General features: G+C 59.9%; 8 protein-coding genes across 8 annotated transcripts; 5 read left to right on the forward strand and 3 right to left on the reverse strand.

The window, feature by feature from the left end:
• Window positions 1-324: 324 nt before the first annotated feature.
• Window positions 325-1,471, forward strand: CMQ_1942 (duf1746 domain containing protein; the record flags this gene model as incomplete). Its single annotated transcript, XM_014314868.1, has 2 exons — window positions 325-596; window positions 697-1,471. The coding sequence occupies 2 exons, from the start codon at window positions 325-327 to the stop codon at window positions 1,469-1,471; spliced, it is 1,047 nt and encodes a 348-aa protein (XP_014170343.1).
• A 42-nt stretch (window positions 1,472-1,513) lies between these two features.
• Window positions 1,514-2,900, reverse strand: CMQ_1914 (RNA-3 -phosphate cyclase family protein; the record flags this gene model as incomplete). The annotated part of the gene is made up of 2 exons (XM_014314840.1): window positions 1,514-1,564; window positions 1,725-2,900. 2 exons carry the CDS (start codon window positions 2,898-2,900, stop codon window positions 1,514-1,516), a joined length of 1,227 nt encoding a protein of 408 aa, XP_014170315.1.
• A 285-nt stretch (window positions 2,901-3,185) lies between these two features.
• On the forward strand, window positions 3,186-5,732 carry CMQ_1850 (pentatricopeptide repeat protein; the record flags this gene model as incomplete). The annotated part of the gene is made up of 1 exon (XM_014314776.1): window positions 3,186-5,732. The coding sequence occupies one exon, from the start codon at window positions 3,186-3,188 to the stop codon at window positions 5,730-5,732; it is 2,547 nt and encodes an 848-aa protein (XP_014170251.1).
• A 93-nt stretch (window positions 5,733-5,825) lies between these two features.
• CMQ_2035 (g-patch domain containing protein) lies at window positions 5,826-6,929 on the reverse strand (the record flags this gene model as incomplete). The annotated part of the gene is made up of 1 exon (XM_014314961.1): window positions 5,826-6,929. The coding sequence occupies one exon, from the start codon at window positions 6,927-6,929 to the stop codon at window positions 5,826-5,828; it is 1,104 nt and encodes a 367-aa protein (XP_014170436.1).
• Window positions 6,930-7,309: 380 nt separating this feature from the next.
• Window positions 7,310-8,818, forward strand: CMQ_1964 (major facilitator superfamily transporter; the record flags this gene model as incomplete). The annotated part of the gene is made up of 1 exon (XM_014314890.1): window positions 7,310-8,818. One exon carries the CDS (start codon window positions 7,310-7,312, stop codon window positions 8,816-8,818), a length of 1,509 nt encoding a protein of 502 aa, XP_014170365.1.
• A 1,115-nt stretch (window positions 8,819-9,933) lies between these two features.
• Window positions 9,934-10,155, forward strand: CMQ_2007 (uncharacterized protein; the record flags this gene model as incomplete). Its single annotated transcript, XM_014314933.1, has 1 exon — window positions 9,934-10,155. One exon carries the CDS (start codon window positions 9,934-9,936, stop codon window positions 10,153-10,155), a length of 222 nt encoding a protein of 73 aa, XP_014170408.1.
• A 2,259-nt stretch (window positions 10,156-12,414) lies between these two features.
• Window positions 12,415-13,644, reverse strand: CMQ_1879 (uncharacterized protein; the record flags this gene model as incomplete). Its single annotated transcript, XM_014314805.1, has 2 exons — window positions 12,415-12,747; window positions 13,351-13,644. The coding sequence occupies 2 exons, from the start codon at window positions 13,642-13,644 to the stop codon at window positions 12,415-12,417; spliced, it is 627 nt and encodes a 208-aa protein (XP_014170280.1).
• A 267-nt stretch (window positions 13,645-13,911) lies between these two features.
• CMQ_1836 (rhogap with PH domain protein) lies at window positions 13,912-19,466 on the forward strand (the record flags this gene model as incomplete). The annotated part of the gene is made up of 3 exons (XM_014314762.1): window positions 13,912-14,237; window positions 14,634-14,918; window positions 15,101-19,466. 3 exons carry the CDS (start codon window positions 13,912-13,914, stop codon window positions 19,464-19,466), a joined length of 4,977 nt encoding a protein of 1,658 aa, XP_014170237.1.
• Between the last annotated feature and the right edge of the window lie 995 nt (window positions 19,467-20,461).

The raw sequence follows: 20,461 nt of genomic DNA on the forward strand, positions 1-20,461 counted from the left end.
CCAAAAAGCCCGACCCCGCCGTCTGCTGCGTCTCTCGGAGACTGCTGTTTTTCCGGCCGACGCTAGACGGATAACGTAAGACTACGTGCAGGCTGTCTCCACCTGCAGCTCTCGCCTTCTCGCCAGCCTTTCGCTACTCGACGGCCTCCTTGTGCATTTCGCTGCGCCTCGCCTGTTCACCTTCACCGCCCTCTGCCCCTTTTCCGTCTCTCCAGCTGGCGTCCGGGAAACGATGTGCTAGCAGCCGGACGACATCCGCGTCTTCACCAGCAAGAGGTCCAACGCGTGACCCCTTTCTCCACGACCGGGAGGCTATGACTGGCGATGGACGACAACGGCAGCAGTAGCAGAAGTGCTCGGCCGTCCCACCATGTCCCGCAGACACGTCCCCCGCGTCCACAGCGGCCGCCACGATCCAGGCGGTCTCAGCAGCCTCGACGACCACGCGAGCGGACAGCAATCCTGCCGCAACGGTCGGCATCGGTGATGCGCAAGGTGCGAGCCGGGCTCTCCAAGAAGCTCAAGTTCTTCACCGAGCTGATGGGACAGCTGGATATGATCGTCTATGCGGAGCTGTGCACGCTCTACTACATGGAGTGAGTTTGTTTTTGTTTCTTGTTCTGGCTCACAGCTGACGTGCAGGTGCTCCTTTTTTCGGCTTCTCCTCCGAGCCATCCCACAGTCGCTCTTCCTCAGCCCCAAACCGGACGAGTTCATGCTGATTACGCCGGCCCACCGGCCCCACGTGCTCGCGGTGGTGGTGCCGAACGCGCTCTGCATGCTGGCACACGTGCTGTGGCAGCCGCTGCAGGGCACGGAAACGTCGCGCGGCTACCTGCATGGCGGCGTGTTGATCGACTTTGTGGGCCAGCGGGCGCCGTCGTCGCGCTGGGTGCTGTTTCTACTGGACCTCGTCGTGTTGGCCGTGCAGTGCCTGATGCTGGCCGTGCACACGGAGCGGGAAAAACTGCGCAAGCTGGTGCTGCCGATGAAGGGCGCGCTGGCGCTGCCAATGGGCCGCGACCTGGCGAGTCCGGCTCTGGCGGCCACGACGAACGCGATGGTGGCGGCGGCGCAGGACCACGATGCCGAGGAGCGCGGCGTGCAGAGGACGACGGGACGTCCAGCCGAGGGGGGCGATGGGATCGAGATGCAGCGGTTGGGTGGTGGCGATGCAACAACCGAAAACAACGGAATCGAAAACGAAAACGAAAACGAAAATGCTCTTCTCGATGATCGGCCCCGAAGACTCCCGCCCGAGCAGGCAGCAGAATACGTGCTCAACGCGCTGGCATCGGGCTGCAACCTCTCCGACTTTTACGTGGTCCACGCCATCCGCGAGGCCAGCCAGGACTACCAGGGCGTAGCAGCGCAGTCGCTGCAGACAATGAGTTATGCGGCATCGCTGGCGAGGCTGGCAGCGCGGAGAGGAGGCGCCGGTGTGCGGACGCAGACGACAGGAGTGCAGTAGGGGCTGTAGAGTAGGACCGAAAAGGACCTGCCATAGAACAGGTTACGAGTAACGACAACAGGATATGCACCGATATTGGAGTTCCAGAGGAGTCTTGGATGCGGTGGAGGATCATGACCTCCTGATGATACTTTGATTTGGGATATAAAAATGCTCTTTCTTTTTTCCGTCCTTCCGTCCGTTCTTCCTTTCTTTCTTATGCCATTTTTCGTCCAACATTGCCGAGACCTGCACCTTTTATTGAGATAAGGACATCGTCGGAGCTGGTGCCGTTTTCCAAGTCGTCGGCCGAATCGACGGCGCTGTCGTCGGCCTGACGAAGGCCCCAGCTACTGGCACCAAAGGCCTTGAGGTCGCGGGCAAGGGCGACAACCTCCTGGGTGCCAACAACGTCTCTGCCCAGACGGAGGCGACCGACATCCTCGGCGCCCATGGCCATGAGAGTGAGGACGGTAGTGGCAGCCGAGCGGCAGACGCAGCCGCCGGCGGCAATGTTGGCGAGCAGCTGGTGTGCGCACTGGGTACCGATATCCTCGGCGAGGACACCGCCGCGAGCAGGAGCGACGACATCGGCCGAGTAGACAACACCTGGGACGTTGGACTCGGCGACCAGACAGAGACCGAAGCCGATGCCGGGTTTGTTGCGGGCGTCGTCCTGAGCGGGCGGAGCCTCGGCGATGCGGATTTCGCCGGTGAGTGTGTTGAGGACAGCACGGGCCGCATGGATCATGCGCTTGTTGTTGGAGGCCGTGACGCCGACAGTGTAGGCAACGCCAGCGATGCGACGGATCCGGCCGGCGCCACGGTTGAGGTGGAGGGTGCGAGGGAGGCGGACCTGGCTGGCGAAGCGCAGTTCGACGACGCCGTTGCCGCGACGATCTCCGTAGCCGGTGCAGGCGCGCTGGCGGACGGCGAGCTCGATGCGAGCAGGTGGGATGCCAAAGAGGCCATAGAGCGGCAGGATAGCCAAACGGAAGGCGTCAGCCGAGAGGTCGCCGGCCTCAGTGGCGGCGGTGATGACGCCCGGGCCTGAAAAGCGCACATTCATGTGGGCCTTGCTGAAGGGTGCCAGGAGGGCCAGCGGGGCCAAAAAGTAGGTGATGCCACGCGTGCAGCCGGCCGGAATATGGTGCTCGATCAGGTCTTCTTCTGTGGCACCGGCGCCAGCCACGGTGCCGGTGATCAGGCCCGGGTGATACGTCATCGTGGTGCCGGTGTAGGAGATCTGGAAGGAGCTGCCGTTGGTGACTGCCTCGAGCAGCCGCAGCAGCGAGACCTCGTGCGGCGCCAATCCCGGACTCGTCGGCGATGAGCTGCGAATGCCCGAGATGTGCACCGGCTTGCCGGTCAGCGTGGCCAGCACCAACCGCTGTGCAAAGAAACGGTGGCCCGTGCACCGCACAAACGGCGTGCCTGTGTTCTCGGCCATTGTGGGGGTTATGGCGAGGGGTGGCGGTGGTTGGCAGAGACGGTTGGCGGAGAGGTGCTGTTGTGGTGATGATGGGACATGGCGATTTGGGTTGGATGCTGTACGAGTACGAAAAAAATAATATTCTGCCCGGGCGGTGAGCCGAAAGAGGCATTTGGTGGGGACTGTGGAAGCTTATCGCAGGCGATAAGAATAGTGACTTTCGAGGGGAAAAGTTTGGTAAAAAAGGATTAGACACAGACAGAGAGACAGAGCGAATTGATAGCAGCAAGGCAGCCACCCGCGATGCCTCCCACCACGGCACTGCTCTCAGACCTAGGGATGCGGGGTCCGTTTGTGTGCCGGTCATGTCTGAGCAGTCTGCGGGCGGCGGCTGGACAGAGGCCGCCATGGACGATGACGTTGGCCATGCGGACGGTGATGACACAGCCGGGCGTCCGAGCAAGACGGACGGGCAGTGCAGCGGCTCGGCGGCCGTCAGCGGCCAACGAGGGCGTGACGGTGCGGCTATTTGAGCAGGAAGATGACGGGCAGCTGCGACAGGTAGCAGACGAGGAGGCAGACAGCAACGGCAACTACCGGGGCGATGCGCTGGACCGAGAGATTGAGCGGCAGCTAGCAGAGTTGGAGGGCAAACTGCGCGACACGGCGCAGCTGGTGCGGCGGCTAGAGAAGAACGGGCCAGCCAAGAAGCGGGCAGACCGGCTGCGGCGAAAGTACGACTTGATCCGAGAGGTGGAAGCAGAGGGAGAGCGAGACGAGGACGCGGCAGTGCGAATCGGCTACGACGGGCTGTCGCTGACGGCGCGGCGTCACGTGCGAAACCTGAACAATGTGCTGCGGCTAGCGGCACATCGGCTGCAGCAGTCGCCAGCAGCCCTGGACGACCGGATGATCACGGCGCTGTACGCCCGATACGGATCTGCACGCACGGGGCTGTCGGAGGCGTGGCACAACGTGCCGGCAGCAGCCTGGACCGTTCTGTGGACGGTGCTGGCGTGGGAGGGTAGCAGTGCGGGCAGCTCGGTCATGGTCAAAAACCCCCGTCGCATGGCCCAGATCTACTACCTGGCCAAGGACATGCAGGCGGCCCGGGTGCCGCTGACAGACGCACAGCAGCTGCTGGCCTTGGAGGCCATGTTCGTCGAGGGCTGGCCGGCCGCGGCGCTGGACAACTGGAAGCGCGGGGCGGCATCGCTGGGGACGCGGCCGGCCACGGCGACCGACTACTGGGAGCTGGGCGTGCGGATGTGCGCGCTGCACGGAGACCTGGACCGGGCATCGAGGGCGGCCGAGCGGCTGTTTGGGCGAGGAGGAGATGCCCACGAGGGCCAGCAGGACGGCAAGACAGCCAACCCGCGGGTGCTCCTGCAGCTGATCCGGGCAGCGGCAGCACAGGACGACTTGACGCGGGCAACGGCAGCATTTCGACGACTGCAGACGCTCCTGGGCGACCACATGGGCCTGGAGGACTACGACGAGGTGGTGGGCTGCTTCCTGGCCAACAACCAGACAGAGCAGGCGTTTGGGGTGTTTGTCGAGATGATGGGGTTGGGACGGACGGACAGGCCGTCCACGTCGAGACGCAGGCTTCCTCCTTGTACCGCCAACGCCTTCTTCTTTGGCAAGTGGCTCAAGCGGCTGATCGGCGCAGGCGACCTGGACGGCGCTCTGCGCGTGCTGGTCTTCATGCAGGCACACGGCGTGATGCCGGCGGTCGTCCAGGTCAACGGGCTGCTGGGTGCCTGGTTGCGAACGGCCGCAGCAGCCGACCAGAGACGGGCCGACGTGCTGGCCTGGCGCATGATTGCGGCACGTCGCCTGTTTGTCGACCTGCGGCGACGATCGCAGGGGTTGGTGGAACTGCAGGCGGCAGCGGGAGGGAAGAAAACCAAGGAGACGAGCGACAAGGCCGAGAAGGACGACCTTCTCGACACCTTCACGGCGGTTCCGCGCGCCAGCATCGAGACGTTTGCCCTCCTGGCCGACAACTACAAGGACCGTGGACGGGTGGGCCAGCTCGAGGCGCTCTGGGTGGCCTTTCAGGAGTGCGAGATGGAACGGCCGTCGACCGGTTCGGCCACGTCGTCTTCGTCGTCTGCCTTTATGATGAACCAGCTGCTGGCCTCGTACGTGCACGACGGCCGGCCTGACGAGGCTCGCGACATGTACCACCGCATGCGGACGTCTGCCGTTGCCGTCCGGCCCAACGTCCACACCTTTCTCGTCCTCTTCCGCAGCCTGACCGTGCATCGGCTTCCGTGGGGCAGCCTGGGCGAAGAGCCGCGTGCAGCCGATCGGCAGCTCTGTCGGGAATTGTTTGCCGAGATGGTGGAAATGTTGGGGACCTCGTCGACTTTTTCAACTTCCACCACCACCTCCTCCACCCCCTCTACCCTCGCCCTCGGTCGCCTCGTCCTCCACTCCTTTCGCAAGACTGGCGACTACGTCGGCCTCGTCGTCGCCGTTCGTGCTCTTCGTCCCCTTCTCGATCACCACTTCACCGTCTCCCATCGCCTCGCTGTCGAGCTCGTCGCCGAGGCTCCCATGGTCGACGGCGTTCCCTTCCGTCCCGAAAGCCCGGCTGTGCGTCGTCGTATCCTGCGCGCCAGCGAGCTCGTCGACGCCCTCCTCCGCGAGCGCGCCCAGCTTCGACAGCAGCACCACCGCCACCATCAGCCTTCGCCCGACGACCTCGCCGACGACCTCGCCGCCATCGTCGCCCACTACTACCGCCACAAGTGCGCCGTCGACAACGACTTGTTTGCCGCCATGCACGCTGCTGCCGTCGATGACCTCGCCGTCGCTCGTCTACTGCAGACACAGCACTGAGACTGAATATACTCTCCTTTCTGATCACGTGACTATATTTCTCTTACACGTAGTTTGGTATCCCTAGTAGTCTTTTCCCTCATAGTCCTCTCCTCACTCGTGCTGCTCTTCCGTCTCGCCTGGACAGCCTTCCATGCTGTCGTCCGGATACGTGTGCTTGCACCAGAAGCAGTACCGCCGACGCGTCCGCAGCCAGTCGACGATCCTCTGCAGCCGCTCGCCTGGCGACAGCGCCTCGAACGTGGCTAGCTCCGTGTCTTCTTCTGCCTTTTGATTTCCGTCCTCGCTCTCGCTCTCGCTCCCGTCTGCCTCGTCGTGTACTGTCCGTCGGAGCCGGCCACTGCCGAGAAGCGACGTCAAACTGGCCGTCCTGCCCTCAGCCAGCCGGTCGTCCTCGTCCTCGTCTTGGTCGTCGTCGTCGTCGTCGCCGCCGCCGCCGCCGCTCCCCCGCAGGCTCTGGTCCAGTCGCTGTCGCTGTCGCTGTCGCTCGATCCGATCGCTGTCAGCCCGGCGGCGATCGCGCACGAGACCGCGCCAGAGCACGTCGACGTCGGCCAGCGGCCGGTCCTTGGGCGGCACGCGGCCGGTGGCCTCGGCCAGCTGCTCGTCCATGGCCTCGGCCACCACCTGGGCCGCGTGCACGAGCCGGTCGAGTCGCTGGGTCTCACGCTCTAGCCGGATGCGGTCACGATACGCCAAGGGGTCGATGTCGGCGAGCGGCTCCGTCTTGGGCCTCTTGGTGCTTGGAGAGTCCTCCTCCTCCGCCTCCCGCGCTCCGATGCCCGCACGGTCTCGCTTGACCTGGATCCGGATCGGTTCTGTCTGCGCCGACGGCTGGGCATCTGTCTGAATCGCTCCCTCTTCCCTTCTCCTGCCCAGCGCCTCGCCCGGCTTGAAGCCCATTCGCGCCATCATGGCCAGCCCCTTGCTCGCCGCCGCCGACGGTCGCGTCGCCGCCGTCTCCAGCAGCGATCGGCTCAGCGCCGCCTCGCGCTCCTGCTCCGCCGCTCGCGCCTGTTCTGCTTTGGACAGCACGCGACCGCGCTCGCGACCCTCACGCTGTAGCCGCGCGCGGCGCTGCAGCGACGTCTCCGGCTTCTTGCGCCCGCTGCTGCTGCTCCTGCCACCACCGCCGCCGCCGCTGGCCTCGTCGTCAAACGTCATCGTCATGTAGTCGTCCACATCGTCGTCGGCCATGGCGTGTGGAAAAGGCTGTTGGCTGACTTTGCACAGTACAAAGGGGATCGCGTACAAAAATACACACTAATTAGGACCAAGTCACGGGCTTCACGCGCCTTCCTTTTGTCCATCCGTGCATGCCGTTCAGGCAGATGTGCGCACGTCAGCTCTCTTCGGCTGGAAGGCGTCTGCATGCAATGTATGCGGTCGTGGCTGCCATGTTTGTCGACTTTTGCTCCGGTCACTGCATCGTGGACCAATCAGCAGCCAGGCCTGGAATCTAGCCAAAACTGTCATCTTCGGGGTCATCTCGACGAGACGCCTGTATCTTACATGTCTACGAGCACGCGCACACCTGACCTCATTTGCCGTGCACGCTCACACACCCGCCACGAACCATGCCAGACAGCCAGGAGTCCGCCAGGTCGGCGGCAACCGGCGAGTCGGCCGGCGAATTGACGCCGCTGTTGAATCCTGTGGACGAGGTCGTCACCACGATCGTCACCATCGACGAAAAGCCGCTGCCTGGGCGGCAGGTCGCACTGCTCTGCCTCGCGCGCGTGGTCGAGCCGGTGGCCTTCTTCGCCGTCTTCCCCTACATCAACCAGATGGTGCAGGACAATGGCGGGGTGGCTGACGCCGATGTCGGCTTCTACAGCGGCCTGATCGAGTCGCTCTTCTCGCTCACGCAGGCCATCGTCATGCTGGCCTGGGGCCGCGCCGCCGATCGTGTCGGCCGCAAGCCGGTGCTCGTGCTCTCGCTCGTCGGCATGGCCGCGGCCACTGCCCTCTTCGGGCTCGCCCGCTCGCTGCCCCAGATGATCGCCTTTCGCTGTCTTGCCGGCCTCTTTGCCGGCACCATCGTCACCATCCGCACCATGCTGGCCGAACACAGCACCCCGGCCACCCAGGCCCGCATCTTCAGCTGGTTCGCCTTCAGCGGCAACCTCGGCATCTTCCTGGGGCCGCTGCTGGGCGGCGTCCTGGCCGATCCGCTGCGACAGCATGGTCCCGGCACCACCACCATCACCAAGACCCCCTTTCTCGCAGCCTACCCCTATGCCCTGCCTGGCTTCGTCGTGGCCGCTCTCGGGTTCGTGGCCGCCACCATGTGCGCCCTCTTTGTCGACGAGACCCTGGTTCGGGGGCCTGGAAACGACGGAAACGAGGCCGATCCCACAGTCTCACCCACAACCTCTACAATCTCCACCTCCACAACTCCCTCCCTTCGATACCTCGTCTCGGCTCCTGGCGTCGCTATCGTGCTCTACGTCTACGCCCACGTCATGCTGCTGGCCTTTGCCTACACTGCCCTCGTGCCCGTCTTCTGGTTTACGCCCGTCCGTCTCGGCGGCCTCGGCTTCTCGCCCCTGCAGATCTCCGCCATGATGTGCATCAACGGTGCCAGTCAGGCCGCCTGGCTCCTGCTCGTCTTCCCGCCGCTGCAACGTCGTCTCGGCACCAACGGCGTCATGCGTCTCTGCGCCGCCGCCTACCCCGTCTTCCTGGCCGTCAGTCCCCTCGTCGCCACCCTGCTGCGCTATGCCCCCGATCGTCTGCTCGGCCCTGCCACTACTGCCTTCTGGATCGTCACCCCACCGCTTCTTGCCGTCGGCAGCGGCGTCAGCATGTGCTTTACGGCCGTCCAGCTTGCCCTCAATGACGTCGCCCCATCGCCTCGCCTGCTCGGCACTCTCAACGCCCTCGCCCTGACAGGCTCCAGCGCCATGCGCGCCTTTGCCCCGGCTGCCTTCACCAGTCTCTTTGCCGTCGGCGTCCGCTCCCAGCTGCTCGACGGCTACGCCATCTGGCTGCTCATGGTCGCCCTCGGGCTCGGCTATGTCGTCGCTGCTCGGTACCTGCCCGACTACGACGCGCTCAAGAAGCAGCGCGAGGAGGAAGAGTGAGGAGTGGAGTTTTTCCTTGGCCGAGGTAGATTCAGGAAGTCGTGTAGAACACTCTGGAACCAGGCTTTCTGGAAGTGGAAGTCTCCAGCCAGAGACACGAATAAATGACGTCACGCTGCATGTCGAGAGTGTCGAGAAGCATCTACACGAGGCATGCTTCAAACTATATGACAACTGCCTGAACGTGAAAAATTTCAGGTGCACCTACCATTAACTGCTGCCAGATTCTGTGACTGGTGCCGAAACTGCTTCGGACTGTGCATTAGGCTACTTGGCCATGGCCAAGGCTAACAAAAGCCCCGACCGGCTGAACAGCCCTCTCACTCGTACTTTCTGGAGCCTCCCTTGACCTTTATATTATTTACCCATCACATCCACTTGCTCATCGTCTCTATCCTCACAAGTTTATCCTTTACCCATTGCATCTGTACGTCATCTCTTGTCAAAGCAGCCAGCCTCGCCTCAGTCTTCGAGAGCCGATTCCTCCACCAAAAGAAACCAGCAGCAGTTAATCCATCATCAGTAAGGCATCCCTTTCTCCTTCTCCCAGTTACCTATTGTCCCTGACTCCTTCTATAGTGCCACGCAGACATCACGGCGAAAAAAAGTACCTCTATCTTGAGCGCCCTACTCCGGGATACAAAACGATCAGAAGGACGATCACTACCATTATACCGGCGCCGCATCCGCCTTCTCCTCCGCCTCTTGTGCAGGTGCTGCCGCCACCGCCGCTACCGCTGCCGCGGCTACCCTCGCCACCCTCGCTGCCCGCCCCCCCTAAAGAGAAAGAGAAGGAAAAAGAGAAAGAGGAGGAAAGAGAGAAAGAGGAGTCGGAGGATGACGACAGCATCGATGTCATCGCTGTCGACGTGGAGGTGGACGTGAAGAAGAAGAAGCGCAGCCACCGCCACGATAGGCATCACTCGTCCGGCCACGGTCGCGATCGCGAGGTGATCTACATTGAGCGCGAGCGCCTGGTGCCGTTTGAGGTGCCTGTCGAGGTGCCTGTCGAGGTGCCTGTCGAGGTGCCTGTCGAGGTGCCTGTTGAAGTGCCTGTCAAGGTTCCCGTCGAGGTTCCCGTCGAGGTGCCCGTCGAGGTGCCGGTGGAAGTGCCCATGCCAGTCTCCGTGCGCATGCGAACCCGTGAAGAGTATGACGACTACCGGTCACCGTCACCGTCTCCCGTGATGCCTCAGTACCGCCACGTGATGGCACCCCGGCCGCGGCGAGCACTGGCTGCGCCGTCGCCACCTCCATCGCGCGATGGCGACTGGGAGAGGCACGAGCGGTTCACCATCGAGGACGACTACCGGCCAAGGCTTCGTCGGTACTACTAATAAGGAGAGGCAGATCGCTTCTGGTTCGGGCAGCTCTGTAATTGCCTGTGCTTTGACGGAATGGAACTGCCGAACATTGCATTCTGCTGGGATGGTGCTTTTGTATCAGATCAGTATGCTGCGATCTGATATTGGATAACCGTGTTTCTGATATGGTAATACTGACAAGACGCGTTCCGATGGAAGAAGCCGGTTCTGACAGTGAAACATGCCGCGTACAGAGCAATGATCGGCACCGGAGCACTCGCCGTGACTGTGGGCTATGGCGTGCATGTTTCGTCATCAGAACACCTGCCAGGTTCGGCAAGAGTTTGTACCACTTTTCTTCTCCAGCACCACCTCTTGGCTTTTTTGTTTAACGGTTGGATCCGCCTCCTGTGCGAACAAAAATAGCTTGAAACGGATGCGAGACTGCGGAACAGCTTGCAAAGGAGAACAACACACTTGCAGAACCGCAAAAGCGCCCCGCTGGCAACTCACAAATGGTTTCAGCAGCACGTCGTACAGAGTAGCAGTGTGTATACGATGCACCTGCACAAGGGTTCCCTAGTGAGGCAGCTGCAAGATAGCCACCAAAACACAAAGATTGACGGCGTGTCTGTCGCTGGGATGTCCGCATGAGGATCGCCACCAGACAATATACGAGCAGCCGCATGGCCGCGCCCCTTGGCTGGCATGCGAGATTCGATCCGGTGTACACAGCTGCTTCGGAAGCGCAATGGCCGGAGACCGTCGCATGCACGTCTAGGCCCGGCTCACTTCGTACTTCCTCCTCTTGGCGCTTGTTGCTACCCATTGCTCGGAGTCCGTCCTCTCCGCGTTTCACTGAGGTGAATGCGGGACCAAGTGGCCAAAGCCTCGTCCCAGAACAGACATCTTACGACCAAAAACTACTATGTACACCAGAACTCGCAAACGAGGAAAATAGGGGCTGCCTTTGGCCTTGGCATCCAGGACGCTCCCAGACGGTCGTTCACATCCGTCTCGCTGCCCATAGCGCAATATAAGCTTTCCCGGCCCGTTTTCCTCCAGAGAGCTCTGTCACGACGGTCGGCCGAAGCTGACCAGGCTCAGAGTCAGCTTGCTCGGCTGAAACAGCTAATCCATATCCGCCCGCCAATTTGCCATTTCCACCACACAATAGGTCCAGGTAATATAACGGCATGCCGGCTTTCCTGTTTATAAGCTCCATCGAATCACACGCCTGTAAAGGTGCCTGCGTCGATGCCACCTCACGGCAGACAAAACGTGCATCCATGGACGCTTCTGTCACGCCGCTCCCAGTTGTTCCCCCTCGCCCCCCACAAAACTAAATATACTCGGGATGCATTCAAGGCTTGCTGCAGACCAGAGAGCCTCATCAGGCAGCGCTGCGTGGGGAAAAACGGCAGAGAGTAAATAGAAAAAGGTAAGAAAACGTTCATTAGCAGAGGGCGCCTCTGGCACCCCTTTCATCTCCCGTTTCGATGTACAGGCAGTCGTCGACGAAAAGGACGGCAGAACAGCTTTGATTGGACCGGTACATACAGAGTACTACGTAGTACGTAAGCTACTATGTAAGATATGTTACTACAAAGGGGATCCCTACAAAGTAAGATAGTATGTAATAATAGCTCCCTGGCTTCCCGAATAAGAAGGAAAAGGGGGAGAGCCCCACACCACCACGACCCCAGCCAATTTTGCCTTGGAATGGCTGCAGCATCTTGCGTCGTCTGGCCTTTCGGCCGTTGAATCGTTGTGAAGTCGTGCAGGTCTACAGACCCGTTTTCTTAAGATAGGAGTGGTATGCGCTCCACTCCAGAACATCGCGCTGGTCTCAGGATCCGATCTTGCACATGAGTAAGAAACATTCCCGTCACAACCCAGCTATGGCGCTAGACGCAGATCGTTCTGCTGTCTCACCACGACGCGCTGGTGAGGAGAGACATCGCGCCGTACCGGAAAGGACGAAGAATGCGTAGGGCAATGATATAGGCTTGGTGACATTCCAATGCCTCTCAGTCTTATCTCATGCAGCCCACATAGTAAACGTCTGTTCTGTTCAGACGTGCATATTGGCAATTGCATACTATGTATGCATAGCCGCGTTAAGCTATGCTGGCCAGCATGATAAGTGTTTGAAATGCACATCCGATACGAGCAAAGATATTCGTCCCGGAAGGTTCGTATCTTGCATGGCGCCCTGCAGAAAAAGCGCCGGCAGGACCATGGCACTTGTGTGCTTTGTCCCTGCATATCGCTTCTGCCGTCTTGTCCGCCTCAGGTAAGGTTGCTTTCGCCTCTTGCAGTAGCGGTACCACCCTCGAGCCGCCTTTGTCCAGCATCGGCCTGTGCTGGTACCTGCAGCTCTTTGTGCCGGGTGGCCAGAGAACTGACATCCCTGGTCTGGAAGTACCGGCTGTCGAAAGTCAGATGCGAGCATCGAAAAGGCACGCCAGAGCTTGAGTACGAGTACGCGTCAGATGGTGAGGCGTTTTGAGAATGAGCTGGACTCGAATCCGTGTCGCCCGACGTCTTCTCGCTCCGTCTCTGAAACCCGGGGCGGGCTGCCATTCCAATGGTCGCTTGGCCCCCTCCACCCGGTCGAGAAGCCTTTAATTAGCAGGGTTCGTAGTATGGGTAATAATGGACACCAGGGCCATATCTCACACCATCTGCCTATCAGTCGCACTGCGGGTGGGGATGACGTGAGGCCTAGTGGATGCCGAGGCTCGCCAGCTAGGATCTGTTGTCGCAAGTGCTCATCTCGTTCGCCCCACAGCGCCCGAGCATTTTGCAAGAGGCTCGTCCAAGCCTCGGAAACAGTGGGCAGCCAGAGACCGTTGTAGCGTTGTCCTACTCGTATCTTACTGGTATACGATAGGGGCCGCAGGCACTGTGGCATGCTGACAGCGCGCCGTTGTCCATTGTGTCCTGACCTTGGCCGGACTCGCCTCTGAATTACGGATACACAGCACCTTCGCCTGCTCCTATCTGCGCGCTACACAATGCCCGAGAAGCGCTCCTGCCCTCCGCGTTCTTTCCTCCGTAGAATAATTACAGGCAGAGCACAGACCAGGGAGAAATGGTTCTAGGTCGCAAAACGGTTACCGTTTGACCAGTAATCCCACGCTCTGCAACGGGTCTCCGTTAGCCGCTTGCCACTGTCGATTTCCATCCGTTTCGCTTTCTTTTTTTCCTGATCCTCATGCATACCCTCTTGGGGCGCCTGTGAAGCCACCACGCCTCTCTCTCCCACCCGACCTTGCATTTCATCTTCTTTTTGTGCTCCTGCACCTCTCCGCCACCCGAGATCCGTTGCCTCCGTCTCCCCGTCTGGCCTCTTTCTCCTGCTGCCGTGCAGCCATTGGACAGAGCCGATTTCGGGAGCGCTGCAACCCGGCTTTTCCATGCTCTTCCCATCTTCTCTTTTCTGTAAGATACAGGCTTCCTCACCACCCGAGCGACAGCCGCCGTACCACCGCCATATGCGACGTCAATCAGTATCATTTTGGCGTCTCGAAACCTCCTCCGAGCTTGTCTTGCAGTCCCACTTGCTCTGACACTCTTGGCTTTCCCCCTCTCCCCCCCTGTCATCTAGCCGTTCGACTTTCCGTTCTCGCGTCTCTTTCTCTCTCTCTCTCTCTCTCTGCTTTCTGCCGCCGAAAGCTGCGGACCCAGCTCCTGTTGCAGCTACCCCGTTGCCGTCTCGCCGTCGCCCTCACACCCGCGTCTCCTCTGCTGCTTCATTCCTCCTCCTTCCACGCATTGTGGACCATGTCGCAGCTCACGCCCCAGAGCAGCCAAGGCTCTGCAGACTCCGCACATATCGATCTGCAACACCGACAGCACGATTACCACTCGTGGCAGCAGCAGCAGCGCATGCACAACCAGCAAACTAATCTACCCGCGTCTCCTTCCTCTCCCACTCTGCCTTCTTCAGCCTCCTTTTCTTCGACCTCCTCCTTTTCGTCTCCTTCCCCCACGCAACGTTCCCGCGACGGCAGAGGAAGTCCGCAGCATACTTACCGCCAGTCTTATGGACCCAGCTCTTCGGCCCTCTTGCAAACCAGCCTCAGCAGCTCTGCGCCGCTCTCTTCAAGGTAAGCTCGGTATCCCCTCTCGTCTGCTTACAACACAACACTCCTTCTGTACTCCGTATGCATCAGCCCCTGGTCGTGACTGCACAGCAGACTTGCTTATCTGTCTGCTTTCTGCCACTTCCCCATCCGCCCTGTAATCCCTTCTGTTGTACGACTCTTGCCTTCATCAATCTGCACCATCGTCGCCCAATTGGCCCTCTGTCGTTCGTTTGCACAGGCACAAAAGGACGTGTGTCTATGTGGGCGCGACAGCAGAGTGTACGACCCACCGGCCAATACCCCTGGTCACTCCTCTCTGGCTCCAGACATCCTGTTGTGGGACTGGTCAAGACCGTCTGCCCCGTCATCTCTTGCCAGATCCAGCTACTAATCAACCCTTTTGCGCCAACCGTTCAGATCTCGAAAGGCTGCCCCTAGTCCGCTGCACATGAGCACTGTTGCTCCTTCGACGACCATAAATCCTTCAGCATTCAACTTCCCCTTCGCCGCCTCTCCGTCACTGGGCCACCTGCAAGGCGCTGAAGATTCGCGAACCCCCAACGTTGTCCCCCTGATCGTCACCTCCTTGCCTAGGCCAGTAGCGGACTCTGCCGACCAGTTTGCAGAGACCGAGAAGACATATTTCGACAGCGCCTCCTCCGGAGACGCATCACCCACTGGCGAGACAAGCCAGAGTCCAACGTGCGTTCCGTCCCGTCCCGTTGCGCTGTTGTGTTGTTTTGCTTTCTATTTGGCTGCTTGTGCCACCCCCCGTCTCCCGGCCTCCGGTTGGACCCCCTCCTTCTTGGGCTTTGTTCGGGCTGCCGCCTTCGTCTTCCTCGCGCGTCGTGCCGGTTCCTCTTTCTAATGATGCCAACTTCCAGAATATCGCCCATTTCACCCCGCACTCCGAATGACCATCGAAGCGTCTCTGAATCGGTTGTATCCTCGAAGCCTCTCTCAGGGGCGACCGTCTCATCTCGGGCAGCCATGGCCGGCTCTTCTGCCACAAGGCATGCTGAAGCCACAAACGGCGTGCCGCGAAACTCGTCCATCGATTCTGGCGTGTCTGCTCTCTCTAATGGCTCTGGCCAGCGTAAAGGCTCCACGGACGGTGACGCGACCAGCCATGATATTCCTTCCATAATCAAGGCTGCCGGCAGCCCAGAGGCTGTTATCGAGCACCTGCTGAAGGAGAAGCACGCCCAATATCAGCAGAATGCCCAGCTATGGCGGCTCGTCGACAAGCAGAGGGCAATGATTCTTGGCCTCAACAAGGACCTAGAGCGCGCGCTCAAGGACAAGGAGAGATATCGGAAGAAGCTAAAAGAGACACTGGCGGGCCAGACCCGGAACCTATCTACTACTCCAGCGTCATCGTCCACGTTGATACAAGAGCACCGCAGCCGGGCCGTGGACAACGATGAGATGGCGGAAGAGATGGCGGCTCCTACTGCCGTTGCAGCGAAGACCACTGTTTCCGAATATGCTGAGTCTCCTATCGAACCGACGCCGATCCGCTCACCTGTCGATGTCAGCATGGCCCCTTATCCCATCACGCCGCCTGCGGATCAGCCTAGCCATGCGCCGTCAACAGTTGCTGGTGATCTATTAGACCCGGTCTCCTCAATGCCTCGTCCTCAGGACCACGCCTTGGACAACTTCGACCTTGAAGCTGAGGACCGAGCAGCCGACTCGGTTAGGAAAATAGCAAACAGCACTTCTGACCTTCTTATCAACTTCTCTCTGCCACCCTCGCGCAGTCTGCCCAGCATTCCACCACAGGTGCCGCCACCACGGATACCACCCCCACCACCGCCCGTGTCTTCTGCCAGTACCAAGGCCATTGACGAGAGCATCGAGCAGTTTCCGTCACCACCACCACCACCACCACCACCACGGAAAGCGCCACCAGCACCGCTGTTGCTTCGCGATTTGCGGGCTAGTCTCAGCGCCCCAATCGACGACGAAGTGCTCGAGTCGGATTCCGACTATGACTCGCTTCTTGAAGTGACGGAGATCAGGGAGACCGACAAGCGGGGACGGCGCCGGACGAGAGAGGAAGACGACCGTGAGCGAGAGATCCTGGCAAGAAAAGAAGCCGAGATACGCAGCTTGTCGAAAAAGAGCAAGCAGAGCAGCAGCGCGCACGACGCTGCTACTAATACCATTTCAGGCTCCGTATCACAGATCGAAGTCCCGATTATCACACAAACTGTAGTCTTACAGCCTCTGCTGGATCCGACGTCATTGGATGGTGTTTTGACCACCGAGCGTGGCGGGCAGTCTCTCTTGAGACGCAATTTCTCCGCCCCCATGCTGAGTCCGGGATTGCCGTCGAGTCCTCGTCCTGTCGGACACCCGAAATCGCCCATGCATTCGCCCCCAATGTCTCCGCGGTTGGCTCCTGGCTTTCCTTCTGTCGGACCTGTGCCACTTTCGCCGCGGCCACCACGCCAAGCGATTCCGTTGCCTCCAAATACGCCTTTGCAGACGCCATCTCCTGCCCCTGCTACCGGTGAACCGCTGCGCCTGGTGACCTCAAAGACTTTGAACGATTTGAAGGCTGGGGATTTGTCTATGTTGGTGCCCTCAAGTCCGTCGACGAAGTCCGAGAACAGCCTGGATAGCCCAGCCGGACAATCTGTTCGGATGCGGATCTTCAAAGGCTTCGTCACCGAGGAATATCCCGATCTTCTGCTTCCTCCCAATGCGCTGCCGTCTGTCGACATCAAGGTGGCTTCGTCGCGTATGAAGCCGTCACGCGCCAGTTTGCTTTCCCTGACGCAGTTGGAGGAAGATCCGGTTTTCACGCTTGCTGTTTTTTCACGAGCTGATGGCGGCGAACTCTGGCGCGTGGAAAAGGACTCTCTGTCTCTGATCAAGCTGGACCAACGCATGAAGCAGTGTGCAAGCTTCACGGCGAGGACGCCAGACCGATCGCTTTTTAGCGGACACGCGCCTGCCAAGCTCGACGCTCGACGCCAGGCTCTCGACAGTTACCTTGACGAGTTGGTGAACACACCGCTGGACACGAACACGGCCATTGAGCTGTGCCGGTACCTCTCGACAAGCACGCTACCACCCAATGCCGACGAGAACGGCTCCGCGTCGCCCGTGGTAGCAAAGGAGGGCAAGGTCATAACTCACAAGACCGGTGCTGGCGGGCGTCCCCTGATGGCCGGCTACCTCACGAAGCGCGGCAAGAACTTTGGTGGCTGGAAGGCTCGCTTTTTTGTTCTGGATGGCCCGGTTCTCAAGTACTATGAGACACCTGGCGGTGCCCATCTGGGAAGCATCAAACTACGAAACGCTCAGATTGGCAAGCAGTCGCAAAATAGCGACAACTCGTCGCCCGGGCGGCCAGGCGGTGGTACAAATGACGATCTGGACAATCAGTACCGGCATGCTTTCCTGATTTTGGAGCCTAAGAAGAAGGACCCTAGTGCACTCACTAAGCACGTGTTGTGTGCTGAGAGTGATCGGGAGCGTGACCAGTGGGTAGACACCCTGCTTCGGTGGATTGACTACCGCGATCCGGACGACGACGACGATGTGCCGGTCAATTCCAGGAGGGAGCCAGAGAGGCAGCAAGGGACACATGGGGCGCATGATGGTTCGCGGCCCAGCACCTCCTCTGCGTCCAAGAAGAAGTTCAACCCGGTCAAGAAGCCGCGGCAGCATCAGAACAGCTCTGCCGACAGCAAGGACGGACTCATCGGCATGAGCTACGACAATGTGCAGGCAGGGGAGACACCACAGGGGGCCCCGGGATCGCGGCATCCCGAGTCGGAGGCACCACAGAGCACAATGTCGCAATCGCCATACGCAATTTCAGCACCGCGGGATCCCCAGGTCCTCACAGAGTCGACGCCTTGGACCAACCGAGCTCTTCTCGGAGGAGGACTTGCGCCGCCATCGGTGGAAGAGAAGAAGGCTAGGAAGCGCAGCTTCTTTGGATTTGGCCCGAAGACGCGCACACCTGGCGAAGGATCCCAGGACACGCTGTTTGGCGAGTCGAATGGCGGCACCGGTCATGGCAACGTTAGCAATGGAGGCTACGGCGGACCGATTCGGCAGGTATTCGGAGCACCGTTGGCAGAGGCGGTGCACTACAACTCGCCTACCGACGTGAGGGTGCCGCTGCCCGCAGTGGTGTACCGCTGCATTCAATATCTCGACGCTCGCGGCGCCACGACGGAAGAGGGCATATTCCGCCTGAGCGGGTCGAACATTGTTATCAAGCAGCTCCGAGAGCGGTTCAACAACGAGAGCGACGTCAACCTGCTGGTGGACACAAACTACTACGACATCCACGCGGTGGCCTCGCTGCTAAAAATGTACCTGCGGGAGCTGCCGACGACGATTTTGACGCGCGAACTGCACAATCAGTTTCTGACCGTGACCGAGATGTCCGATCAAGACGAGAAGCTGGCCGCGCTCGGCGAGCTGGCCCTGCGACTGCCCGAAGCCAATGCCACGCTGCTCAAATACCTGATTGCGTTTCTGATCAAGATCATCAACCGCGCGGACAAGAACAAGATGACGGTGCGCAATGTCGGGATTGTGTTTTCGCCGACGCTCAACATCCCTGCGCCTGTCTTTGCCATGCTACTGCAGAACTACGCAGCGATCTTTGGGATCGAGCCGGAGGAGTATGAGCTGTCTTCGCCGGCAGCGGACGGCCTGCACCAGCAGCACCCGTCGGTGACGTCGTTGGAGATACCCCAGCGCCAGTCGACGGCGCAGGCGTCAGAATCGCCTCATCGCCAGCGGCTGCTGGAGGCCATGATGAACGGCAACCTCAATAGCAATCGAAACACGCCCACGCCACCTCCGATTGTGACGAGTGCGTCCATGCCGCAGTTCTCACAGCCGCGATTGGCACCGACACCACCGCCAACCATGGCAAGCCAGCAGCAGCAACATCGTGTGACGGCTTACGAACCACAGTACCTTCTACAGCAGCAGGGAAGCGGCCAGGTCCCGTTCCGTCCGGCATATGAGAGTGGCTTTGTGGTGCCTCAGGGATACGACGCGACTCAGATGCCTGCAGCTACGGCGAACAACCCAGGCTATGACCGTCCGATCTATGAGACGAACGGCTCTGGGCCGGTACCCTATGACAGCAGTGCGTTTGGGGCGAAGGCCAGCAGCCGGCGCGAAAGCTCCATCTTCCCGGGCGGCATTGGCATGGGCTTGAATTCGCAGGGCGCTCGAAGCCGGCTGCGGGAGGAAAACCGGTACTAGCGGTACTTGCCCTCTCGACTACGGGCCAGCTACACGGCCCGCTTCTGATATTTGTCTGCTCTTCCCCATCAGTTCTCCCCCCTCGGTCCCCTTATAACAAGCCGGACTTCTTGTTCTGTACATTTTATTCGATTCGATACCCACAAGATAGCTCAGCGTGTCCATTTGGGATGCTCGGCACGCACTGGGGCGGCCGGACTGATGAGAGTTAAAACACAAGCGATTGGCCGGTGATTTTTGTTCTCTTTCTTTCTTCTTTTTAGCGTTTCCCCATCCTCCACCCTTGTTTCTTCTTGCTTGTTCTCCGGTATGTATATTGTATCGTGTAATACTTTAAAGGGTGTCGAGGAGCCACCTGTGGTTTGGAGAGGCAGCAGCCGGTGGCCTTTACGATTGGTGACGAGGAAGTTGAAGACTAGGCTAGGAGCATGTCTGTCGAGCGGAACGAAGGAGAAGAGGCGATAATGTGTCAGTTCATATGCTCCCAGCGATTTCTGGGTAGCCCGGTGTTTGTCCTGTTTTGTGCACAGCACGGCGTTTGAGGGAACGACATGAAAGTCATAGTTGGCCATCTATTTAGGCCTGTACATAGTAGCTGTTTCGAGTCTGGTAAGCAAATTCCATCAGATTGGAGATCAAGACAGGCCTGTTGATGAGTCAGCGTATCGTCGTAGCAGTCGGTGTTAAAAGAGCGAAGGTGCTGCGTATTATCCCCGCTGCGGCCTGACGTATACGAGTCCATACCATTTTGTAGGGCGAATCAGTGGGCCGATAGTATTTACACATTGGGACAAGGGCGTGCAGTATTTTAGATGGCTCCTTCCTTAAAATGTCGGCACATCGGTGCCTCCCAACTCCGCTAAACGAGAAAGGCACGGAGTAGGCAATGTTCTGAGAATAGCTTCAGATTGAAACCCGACACAACGACGCGCCAAAACAACGCATCCGCCATCGATTTGGCCTGCGGGATAGGCTGGGACGATTCGCTCGCCGCA

Source organism: Grosmannia clavigera (assembly GCF_000143105.1).
Source record: "Grosmannia clavigera kw1407 unplaced genomic scaffold GCSC_168, whole genome shotgun sequence".
In the NCBI taxonomy this organism is placed as follows: domain Eukaryota; kingdom Fungi; phylum Ascomycota; class Sordariomycetes; order Ophiostomatales; family Ophiostomataceae; genus Leptographium; species Leptographium clavigerum.